The following is a 10,658-nucleotide window of genomic DNA, read 5'->3' as shown; positions in this document are numbered from 1 at the left end:
GGTAGAGTGCTCAAGGCAAAGCTTCTGAGGCCAGACACCCTTGCTCCTCCTCTTGCTCCCTGACCTAGGTGCAGACTGCTAGCCTCTTGGCTTTGCTTTTCTCCTTTAGGAAGTGAAGCTAATATCACCCACATCGGGGGATGGTTGTGATGGCTAAAGGAGCAAGTCTGGGACAGTCTGTATACCCTAGGCTTGTAGCTCCTGCTGCCATGGCTGCTTTCCTTCTGGGTGGACGCTTGGAGCCGTCTCCTTCCTCAGGTCAGCCGGATTCACAGGAACAGCCTTGTTAGCTTCCCTCCACTTCCTTTCATGGCAGCTGCCTGTTCCCAGGAACCTCCTTAGGTTCTCTTTATTCGCTGTGTTCCTCCCTCCAAAGCTTTTCCCAGGAACTGAGATCATGCTGTTGGCTTTGAGCTCCCATCAGGCTGCAGGTGATTTGGAAGGGGGTGGAAGTGGGCAGCTAGTGTGGCTCGCCCATAGTTGTGACGGACACCAGCGAGCCCGGCAGGAGAGCATCATCTGCACCAAGGGTCAAGGAGTGGAATAGGAGTTGAAGCCACTTCCTGGGACTCATAGGTGGGGACAGCTCTTCATCAGCTTGTTTCTGATCTGATAGGGTTGCCGGGGTGGGGTAGGAAGAGCACGGGTTCCCCCACAAGCACAGCCTCTGGGATTGTCTTGTGTCTCACTCAGATCTGGGATGAAGTCTTGACCACCCTCTGTGAACAGGCTCCAAAGTTACCTCAGCATGCTAAGGATGCTAAAGAGCCAGAGCCAAGCAGTAGCCACCTGCTGTTTTCCAACTGTTAGCTGGCCTCATCCTGGAACAGGCCTGTGTCCTGCTAAGTGTATGGGCCTAGTCTCAACTGTAGTAGCCTAGATTGTCCCCCAGTGGGTGTCCCATTGGTGACAATTGCCTGCTAAGAGAGAAATGGAGCAGTTTGGGCCTGGGTCAGGCCCTTCCTGGTAGCAAAAGCTGGTTGGGTCCCAGAGTTCTATACTTGTAAACCTCACCTGCCCCAGCTCACAGAGGACAGGGCAGAGGCCTGATGCCTAGGCCTTCATCCAATCCTGGGATGGAAACCAGAAAGAGCAACCTGGGGCCAGTTTCTTGCTCGCGGTTGCCCTCTGCTGGGCACATGAGCTAGTGCAGCAACAAGGAGATCCACCCAGGGAAAGGACGGAGGGAGATTCTGATCATGCAAATTTTATTGTGGCTTATGCATGTTTGTGGGGGTTCTTCTCCAAGAGCCTCTTGAAACAGAAAGGCCGGGTTGTAGGGCTCCTGTGTGGCCCCCACAACACTATTACATTTAGGTTCAGGTGGAGGGGCTGGACACTTGTTCCAGAGCACAGCTGGTCGTCACCTCCCTGGGACTTGGGAGACACCAAGGTGCTCTTCATTTCTTGGATGCTGACTTCCTAGGTTTGGGTGTAGCTTTCCCCTGTGCAGATGAGGGAGACTGAAGAGTCTTTCTCCCTCCCGTCCTCCCTCTCTCCCTCCCTCCCTCCCTCCCTGGCAGCCTTCCTTCTCAAGGCTCACCTTCTCAATGATCACCTTCCTCCAGAGGCTCTTTTCCGGAGGGCCGGGCCTGGAAAGGAATAGGGACAGAGTGGGCAAGATAGTGGAGCTTTATGCCATAGATCATAGATGAGCCCTCCCAAGAGCTGCAAGCAGGAGCAGAGCTGGGGCAGCTCATCTAGAGAGGGGCGGACTCAGACAGCTAAAGGTGCAGGATTGTCCCTCCACCTGGCTATCCCTCCTGCTGTTCTGTCCCCTCCTGTGTGTGTTTTTTTTTTTTTTTTTTTTTTTTTTTTTTTTTTTTTTTTTTTTTTTTTGCAGTGCTAAGGATTGAACTTAAGGCTTTATGCATTCAAAGGAAACACTCCACCACTGAACCTTATACCCAACCCACATCTGAATCTAATTTTTTGCGGTGTTGCGGGAAGGGAACAGACTTGATTTCTAGCATGCTAGGCAAGTCCTCTGTCGCTGAGCTCAACCGCAGCTTTGCTTATTTCCTTTTTCTGTTCTGTCTCTTTTTTTTTTTGGTTTTTCGAGACAGGGTTTCTCTGTGGTTTTGGAGCCTGTCCTGGAACTAGCTCTTGTAGACCAGGCTGGCCTCGAACTCACAGAGATCCACCTGCCTCTGCCTCCCGAGTGCTGGGATTAAAGGCGTGCGCCACCACTGCCCGGCCTGTTCTGTCTCTTTAAGAGTGTTTTCTTCTTAGACTTCTATTGTTTTTCTTTCAGGTATGAAAAAGAATACCGTTATCGCCTGGTGGTGGTGGTGCACCCCAGCACTCGGGAGGCAGAGGCAGACACATCTCTGTAAATTCGGGGCTGGCCTAGTCTTTAGAGCGAATTTCAGGACAGCCAGGGCTATAGAGAAAGAGAAACCCTGTCTTGAAAAACAAAACAAAAAAAGTCTTTTTTTCATAACTGGAGGGGGATGGTATAAAAGGGATGGTTAGGAGGTACAAGGGTACAGGTTCAATGGACAATATCTATACTCAAATGCATTTTGTTTGAGACAGGGTCTATCAGTAGCCCTGGACATCCTTCCTATAGAGAAGACCCAGCTGGCTTAGAACTGTTACACCTGCTTCTGCATCCTGAGTGCTGGGATTAAAGGCATGTGTTACCACGCTCAACGTCAAAATGTTTTGGTCTCTTTTTCTTCCTTTCAATTATAGGACAGGCAGATTGAGGCTGTTGTTTTGTTAGACTGTGTTGGATGGGATCTTGGTACAGTTAAGAGGCTTGTTGACATGATTGATGTGGGGGTCTCTTGGGTGGGGAATGAAGAGATTCGTCCTCAGAATTACAAACCAAAGAGACTCCAGAACTCTAGGGATTCTGAAACGTGCCTGGGGTGTGTGTCATAAGTGTCTTGTTGATGGTCCTGCTTGCTGCGCTACCATTCCTGGCTTTTATCCTGGAGACAAGTTCACTCTTGCCTTGGGACTTCAGTGCCGAGGTAAGCAGAGAGGAAAAGTCTCCAGCTTTCTTTCAGTTGTTTTTTTTTTTTTTTTTTTTTTTTTCAGAATTTGCCATCCTTGCATCCAGTCTGCCATTCACCCCTTTAAACTGCTCAAGTGTTTTATCTCAACAAACCTCAGGTACCTGATCTTCACATGCACCCTGCTGTCCCCATGGCACTGGCTGGTTAGGGGACTTAGAATGCTCTCCGGTTGGACGGAGGTTTGAATTGGATTGAGTCTGAGTTTCTGGTTAGCAGAGGGGGCTTCCACAGCCTTGGGAACCTCAGGGATTTGCCTTGGTTCCTTCTCAGGTGGAGGTCTCTAGTCTTTTTTTTTGTTTTGTTTTGTTTTGTTTTTCGAGACAGAGTTTCTCTGTGGTTTTGGAGCCTGTCCTGGAACTAGCTCTTGTAGACCAGGCTGGTCTCGAACTCACAGAGATCCGCCTGCCTCTGCCTCTGCCTCCCAAGTGCTGGGATTAAAGGCGTGCGCCACCACCGCCGGCTGGTCTCTAGTCTTGGTGGCTTTTTTTTTGAAAGTAGTTCTCCAACTTTATTTGAGATTCAGTAGGTTAGTTCTCATCCACATTGACTGTCTGTAGATTTTTGAATGTGGTAACAGGCACGTAAGTTACCAATGTGTAGAGTTTGTTTGGTGAGTCCTCATCCTCATTACGTTTTCTGGACAAACGTACCCGGATATGATATGGAACATTCCTTATTCCTTTGGCCCAGATGGCTTTATTGAGCCTGGTATCAATCTGCACATCTGGAGTCCCCATCTCCTTCATGGCAAATTTCCGGATTTCTTTGAGTGCCCTAGGAGCACGCTTCTTGAAGCCCACACCATGGATGCGCTTGTGAATGTTGATGGTGTATTCTCGGGTCACCACCTCGTTGATGGCAGAACGGCCCTTCTTATTCTTGCCACCCTTCTTTGTGGGAGCCATTTTGCCGGGCCCAAGCTGGAAAGGCTCTTGGTGGCTTATTGTTCTGCGTCCTGAGACTGGTGTTTTATTGAAATTGGTCTGGTCTGGATGAATAAGTTGTCCCTTAAATATACTTTAAAGAAGAGCTGATATTAGATTTTTTTTACTATAAAATTAATGTTAACCTCACTCACATAATTAGCAAATAATTTAGCAAACAGACATGAGGATAAATTACTTATGCTTTTCATTACTTTCCAATGTTAATCTTTTGTATAACTTTAGCCAAGCTGTTCCTAAAATACAAGACATCAAATGAACCCAAACCCGTGCTCTGTTCTCTTTATTATGTCCCTTTCTAGGTTGTTAGCATGCTTTCAAAGACAACATATGTTCCATTTGACTTACTCCACAGAGAAGAAAAAAAAATTAATAGGAGACTGTTTGGTCAACTCTCATTGGCAGACATTTAGAATGTCACTATTTCCAGGACGGTCAGGTAAGGCCAGTTTGAGTTTGAGTGTAGATCTCGAAATTTTTTTTTTTTTTTTTTGGTGGGGGAGTTACCTCAGGTAGAGTCGGGTCAGAAGGATTGTTCATGCTTTAAGGGCTGTGTCAGCTTCCAGAGCTGTTGGATCCCCACGTGCGCATGTGTGGAAACACATTGCCTATAGCTGCTCCCCAGGACTAGCTCCCTCACAGAAGAACTTCTGCTGTTTCAGCTGGGCCTGGTACCCAGACCTGTCATCCCAGTCCCCAGGGAGGTTGAAGCAAGAGGATCACATAGCCATGGCCTGCCAGGGCTATACAGTGAGTTTAAGGCCTGGCTGGGCAATTTACTGATACTCTGTCTCAAACAAAACAAAGCACCAAATGAAGCCAAACACAAAGTTTGGGGCTGTTACCCAGTAGCACCCTGTTTGCTTAACATGCCAGAAGCCTTGGTTGCGATCCTTGGTGGTGACCATGGTGGGGAAATAACAGAGTGAGTTACCTTGCTGCCTCCTCCTCTTTTTCTAGCTTTTTTTTCTGGAAATAAAAACCAAGTGTTATTTGGAGAGTCAACCCCAAGACCTAGAACTAGAACACACTCAAGTACTGAGCAGTTCCAACTCAGACCCACAGAACTTCAGTGGTAGTGACCTTAGCTGGCACCAAATGCCCAACCTGGGAGGCCTAGCTTGGATCCTCGTGCCCAATCTCATTCCTTTCCCCCAACCTTAGCCAGGCTCGTCTGCTTGTGGGGAGCAGCCCTTTTGACTTGTTTGGTAGGTGTCTCTTCTATTGATAAATCCAAATCCACATCTTCATCTTCATCTTCCTCCTCCACCTCCTCTTCCTCCTCTTCCTCGTCATCTTCCCAGGGTAGGTCTGAAGTCTCTGTGATGGCATGGGAGGTAGGCAGGAATAGGGCAGGGTGGGGAAGAAACCAGAACATCTGAGTTAATGCCTAGCTCCTTCCACACCATCCCTTTCTGCTCTAAGTTTATCCCCCACACAAGCACGCGGCCACCATCTGTAGCAAGTCATATCCTTTCTGTCCCTTTCTCCAGTAGGGCCCAGGGTGAAGCAGGGGACAGGAAGTCTCCATGCAGGCTAGGGGAAGGAGGGCAGGCAGGAGGAGGATGTGTATTGAGAACTGGACTGGGACAAGGCTAAAGGTGGACAAGCAGGGGAGATGTAGATGGTGGGGTTACAGTATGGCTTAGATCTCCAAGGTTCATGTTCTAGAAACCTGGTCCTCAGTGTGCCATGTTGAGGTGGTGGGACCTGTTCAGAGGTGGTGTCTAATGTGAGGTGGATCTTCTTGTTTTTTTTTTTTTGTTTGTTTGTTTGTTTGTTTGTTTGTCGCCCTGGCTGTCCTGGAACTCACTGTAGACCAGGCTGGCCTCAGACTCAGACATCCACCTGCTTCTGCATTCTGAGTGCTGGGATTAAAGGTAGGTGTTACTATCACCAGGCTGTGAGGGGGATCTTAAGAGGTGACAGCATGGCAGGTGGCTTGTGTTGTTGGCCATGTTACTGCTATAGCTTCATGCCTACTAGTAGCCATCTTTGAAATACTCCCAAATTCTAGTTAGAGTTAAGAGCTTCTCTTTTTGGACATAGGGTCTCGCCACGTAGCCCAGGCTGGCCTTGAGCTGAGATTTCCAGGCTGTGTCACCACGGCCAGTCTTGGAAGACCCTGTTTATCCTGCAATAGTCTCTGAAGTTGAAACAAGGGCCACACCACTCTCAGATACAGCTCAGGCCTGAGGCCCACAGCAAACATGGAAAGGCAAGTGAAGACTTAAGGCTACAGCCCTGTCACAGCCTTCTAGTTAGTTCACTGGCAGTCATTTGCCCTTGGAGGAGTCGTAAAAAAAAGTCAAGGGGCCGGGCGGTGGTGGCGCACGCCTTTAATCCCAGCACTCGGGAGGCAGAGGCAGGCGGATCTCTGTGAGTTCGAGACCAGCCTGGTCTACAAGAGCTAGTTCCAGGACAGGCTCCAAAACCACAGAGAAACCCTGTCTCGAAAAACCAAAAAAAAAAAAAAAAAAAAAAAAAAAAAAAAAAAAAAAGTCAAGACTCTCCTAAGGCCTCAGGTACCCAGGACACCTCAACTTACCATAACATTCCTGGCCACTGAGGAACACAGGTCCTGAACCAGCCCGGAGCCGGAAAGTCACTGGGGGACAAAGCTCCACACCTGTCATTGTGACCTGTGGTGGGAAGGGACATCAGAGCAACATAGGAGACACAGGGAACTCAACCCGGCCCCCTGGTAGGGGCTGATCACACCATGATGTCATCCCAGCATGGAAGAGGCAAAGGCAGGAGGATTTTAAGTTCCAGCCAGTTTGGGTGACACGAGTGAGGCCATCTCAAAACGAAACAACCCCAGACACAGAATGATCCGCTTCACAATATGGCCACACCGGATTATTCTCTTTTCTGTTTTTCACTGAAGAAAAAAAAAAAAAGCTGGTGGTGGTGTACACCTTTAATCCCAGCACTGAGGCAGAGGCAGGTGGATCTCTGTGAGTTCAAGGCCAGCCTAGTCTACAGAGCTAGTTCCAGAATAGTCAGGGCTACAAAGAGAAACCCTGTCTTAAAAAACAAACAGGCAAAGAAACAACAAGAACAAAAGGGAATTCTGTGGTGTACACCTGTATCCCAGCACTTGGGAGGAGGGACGGCCGGAAGGACCACTGACAGTTTGAGACCATTTTGGACTGGGTCTCAAAGAACAAGAACAAAATGGAAACAAAGTAAAGAAAGAAGTGAGATGGCTCAGCTGGTGGGTGTTCAGGAAGGAAAGGGCCCTGCTGAGCAAGCCTGGCAGCCGGAGTTCAGGCCCTGAACTCACAGCAGGCTTGAGGGAGAAGAACTCCACGAAGCTGTTCTGATTGCCACATGTGCGCTGTGCCACGTTCACTGCCCCCACAACCCAGAGGAATCCTTAAGTAAAGAAAGATGTCAAGCTGAGCTCGGGTGGCAGAGGCAGGCAGATCTGAGTTTGAGGCTGGCCTGGTTTACAGAGCAAGTTTCAAGGTAGTCGTAGCTACACAGAGAAACCTTGTCTTCAAACTGCACCCCCAAAAAGATGTCAATGTATTAAAGTGAATCGAGAATTCACATGATTAAGTAAAGGACCCAAAAGGCTCAAATGCCATTCTCTCAACATGACGGTGTGTACAGGGTAATGGGATGTGGAGGAAGGACCTGGGATCAAGGGAGTCAAAAACATTTGAGGGGCTGGAAAGAAGGACTGGCTGCTCTTCAAGAGGAGCCGAGCTCGAGTTCCAGAACCCACCCAGTGTTTCACGACCACCCGCCACTCCAGTTCCCAGGCCCCCTTCTGGCCTCTGTGGGAACCAGGTTCAAATGTGTGTGCAGACATACACAGGCAAAACACTCACACAGGGAAAATAGAAATAAGTAAAAATCTTCTTTAAAAAGCAGTTGATGACGTTTAAACTCCCTACTCATGAATAAAAATAAAAGCTTTAAAGCCCAGGAGGACTAGATGGGGGCTTCATTCATTTGGTGAAGGGTATCTGTCAATCACCTCATGGAGAGTCATCTCAAATCAAGAAAGAGGAAAGATCGTCAGCTCATATTTATCTGATTACGGTTCCCAATCACTCTGGAGATTTGACTTTACGGTGAAGCGAAAGCTAAACCCATTCGATGGAAAACACACCTGAATTCTGAATTTTGATCTTTTCCTAGGCCAGTGATAATTTTGATAGGAGCCTGTGTAGTCAGGGCCACGGCAAGGAGCTTCATGACGCTCTCCCCACCCCGCTTTCTCAAAGGCCAACAAATGATGCTTCCACAGCAAGTCAGGGGGCTAAACTAGGGTGCGTCACGGGATGAGCATAGTAAATGCTTTTCCCAGTCGTGAAAGTTTTCTTTTTTTTTTAAATATTATTTATTATGTATACAATATTCTGTCTGTATGACTGAAGGCCAGAAGAGGGCGCCAGACCTCTTTACAGATGGTTGTGAGCCACCATGTGGTTGCTGGGAATTGAACTCAGGACCTTTGGAAGAGCAGGCAATGCTCTTAACCACTGAGCCATCTCTCCAGCCCTCGTGAAAGTTTTCAACTTACAAACCTAGTTTTAAGTCAGGGAGCATTTGTATTATACCAAAAGTCCGAGCCCATGGGGCAAGGCAGTGAAGTTCTAGGAAAGGGAAAAGGGCCCGGTGTGTTGGCATATCTGTAATCCCGGCACCAGAGAGGGTGAGGCCAGAAAATTATAGTTTTGAGATTATGAGAGCCTGTCTCAAACAGACAAGGGCAGGCGAGATGGCTCAGCAGGTAAAAGCCCTTGCTGCCTTAGTCTGGTAACCTGAGTTCAATTCCTGGAACCCACAGCAGGAGAGACTCAGCTCCTGGAAAGCTGTCCTCTGATCGCCACAAGTGCTACGGAAACACACTTGCCCCACTCCTGAAGAACTTTTTAAAACCTCCAGACTACAAACCTGCCATTATTCACGATTAATGATTCACTGTGGACAGCATGAGATTCATCACTAGAAGGAAGAGCCTCTCCAGACACACGAGCCAAATACAAGCTCCCAACAAGGTCTTGCTGACTAGTAGTAAATTGCTCAAATGTGACACTGTTGGAGGGGCTATTTGGCTTGTTCATGTTTGCTTCTGGGAAGCAGGAATTGGGATGGCTGTCCACTGTGGTCAGGGCCATGCTACATGACTGTAAGTCCAGGGCATGAAGGCACCTCCATTTATGTCCAGGCCCCTTGGAGGGTGATGCTAGAGCAGATAGCTTCCCTGGGCCTGAAGGGAGAGACTCACCATAGGCAGGACAGAGGCCTTCAGGGAGGCAATGGTGACTGGTAGTTTTCTGTCTTCCTGGTTTGCTGGGGGCAGGATTTCCACGCGATTCACCTCCTCTTTGGCTTTCTCCCCCAAGCAGATCTGAGAAGGATGATGGGAAAAAGCTGTTACCTGTTGAGACCAGAGAACTGCTCCTGTCCCAGCCTTCCTCCCCTCCTGGGGAGACACCCACCGTGCTGAGCAACAGTTTACAGCTGTCCTTCCTCTCCACTTGGGGTTTAAAGGTGCAAGTCTGCTTGTCCTGATTGAGCTCACCGCCTACATGGAGAAGAAAGCAGCATGGGTTTGGGAGGCTCGTGGGCTCCCCCACATCAGGGCACGGTTCACCAGCAACCCCATTCCACCTTTGCTGGGGACAGTCTTACCCTTACCCCAAAGCATGATCCTTGATGTGTTTTCTGTCACACTGCTGGTGCTTTGGCGACTCATGGAGCTTTCCTGGGTAGCTTGATGCAGGTGTCGGGGGACAGAAGCAAGTCAGTGGTACGGCGGGGTCCTGGGTCTCTGCTTTGGAACGCAGCTATTCTATCTCCCGAGTAATGCAGAAGCTAAGCTCTCAGCCCTCTGTAAGGAAAACCTGCTTGAGGCCTGGGGAATTATGGCTATAGCCGATAGCCATCGAAAACCCCTAGAGGCCAAGTCGTCCACCCCCCACCCCCGCCCCCTTCTCCAGAGACCTGATCAGAACATCCCCAGAGATGGTGGCGCACGCCTTTAATCCCAGCACTCGGGAGGCAGAGGCAGGCGGATCTCTGTGAGTTCGAGACCAGCCTGGTCTACAGAGCTAGTTCCAGGACAGGCTCCAAAGCCACAGAGAAACCCTGTCTTGAAAAACCAAAAAAAAAAAAAAAAAAAAAAACCAAAAAAAAACAAAACAAAACAGAACATCCCCAGATCTGAGACAAACACTCAAAACAGCAGCAGAGAGAATGGTGATTTTGTCTAGCCCAAGCTTGGAAGCTTGCAGAGAGACTATTTGACAGCCTTGGGGCCCCTTCCAGAACCCCAGCGTGGAGAGGGAGCAGACACCAGGGTTGTGTCCAGTTGGCTCCAAGTCAGACTCATCCCCTGCTCAAGCTTACTGTGCTCCAGGCGTGGGTCATACCTCAAACTGCTGTCCTCATCTGACTTCCGAGATTCACCTAAGGACCTGCTTCCCACACCAGGCTGTTAAGAAGCCTGGGGAAGAGGAGGGGAGGTACCCAATTAGCCTTAAAGAGGTAGCCCTTCTTCCTTCCTTAGTCCCCTCCTGAGCTGGAATCACCTGGCACCTGACTGTTGAGCATCACCTCCAGTGATTCCCCATTGAGCTGGTCTAGGTGGGGCCAAGAGACTTTGCATTTCCTTTAGTTTCCAGGTGAAGTTGCTGCTGTTGGCCTAGAAAGAGGCCCTAGGCCA

General features: G+C 49.0%; 2 protein-coding genes across 5 annotated transcripts; both read right to left on the bottom strand.

Annotated features, from left to right (window-relative positions):
- Positions 1-1,155: 1,155 nt before the first annotated feature.
- Positions 1,156-10,425, bottom strand: Npm2 (nucleophosmin/nucleoplasmin 2). 4 transcript variants are annotated; one of them, XM_057786318.1, is made up of 9 exons: positions 10,366-10,425; positions 9,632-9,824; positions 9,433-9,518; positions 9,219-9,341; positions 6,519-6,612; positions 5,130-5,290; positions 4,905-4,939; positions 1,544-1,592; positions 1,156-1,463 (listed from the first exon to the last, which is right to left on the bottom strand). In XM_057786318.1, exons 2-9 carry the CDS (start codon positions 9,687-9,689, stop codon positions 1,401-1,403), a joined length of 669 nt encoding a protein of 222 aa, XP_057642301.1. In that variant the 5' UTR covers positions 9,690-9,824; positions 10,366-10,425; the 3' UTR covers positions 1,156-1,400. The 4 variants fall into 4 exon arrangements, with proteins under 4 accessions (XP_057642301.1, XP_057642303.1, XP_057642302.1 ...); XM_057786320.1 differs by having other exon boundaries at positions 1,156-1,445; XM_057786319.1 differs by having other exon boundaries at positions 10,343-10,385.
- On the bottom strand, positions 3,530-4,052 carry LOC130884978 (60S ribosomal protein L31-like). Its single transcript, XM_057786323.1, has one exon. The coding sequence runs from the start codon at positions 3,929-3,931 to the stop codon at positions 3,554-3,556; it is 378 nt and encodes a 125-aa protein (XP_057642306.1). The 5' UTR covers positions 3,932-4,052; the 3' UTR covers positions 3,530-3,553.
- Positions 10,426-10,658: the final 233 nt, after the last annotated feature.

The sequence above is a fragment of the Chionomys nivalis genome, chromosome 12, assembly GCF_950005125.1.
Source record: "Chionomys nivalis chromosome 12, mChiNiv1.1, whole genome shotgun sequence".
Lineage (NCBI taxonomy): Eukaryota > Metazoa > Chordata > Mammalia > Rodentia > Cricetidae > Chionomys > Chionomys nivalis.
The sequence above is the reverse complement of the archived record's forward strand: the minus strand, read 5'-3'. Positions and strand labels throughout refer to the sequence as shown.

What these genes read in the sequence shown, in the direction of transcription:
- LOC130884978 (XM_057786323.1), bottom strand. Translation starts at nt 3,931, where the DNA reads ATGGCTCCCACAAAGAAGGGTGGCAAGAATAAGAAGGGCCGTTCTGCC.
- Npm2 (XM_057786318.1), bottom strand. Translation starts at nt 9,689, where the DNA reads ATGAGTCGCCAAAGCACCAGCAGTGTGACAGAAAACACATCAAGGATC. An exon ending in AGGCCTCTGTCCTGCCTATG is followed by an intron (nt 6,613 to 9,218) that starts GTGAGTCTCTCC and finishes TTCCCACCACAG; the next exon opens with GTCACAATGACAGGTGTGGA. An exon ending in AAAGAGGAGGAGGCAGCAAG is followed by an intron (nt 1,593 to 4,904) that starts GTAACTCACTCT and finishes ATTCCTTTCCAG; the next exon opens with GCCCGGCCCTCCGGAAAAGA.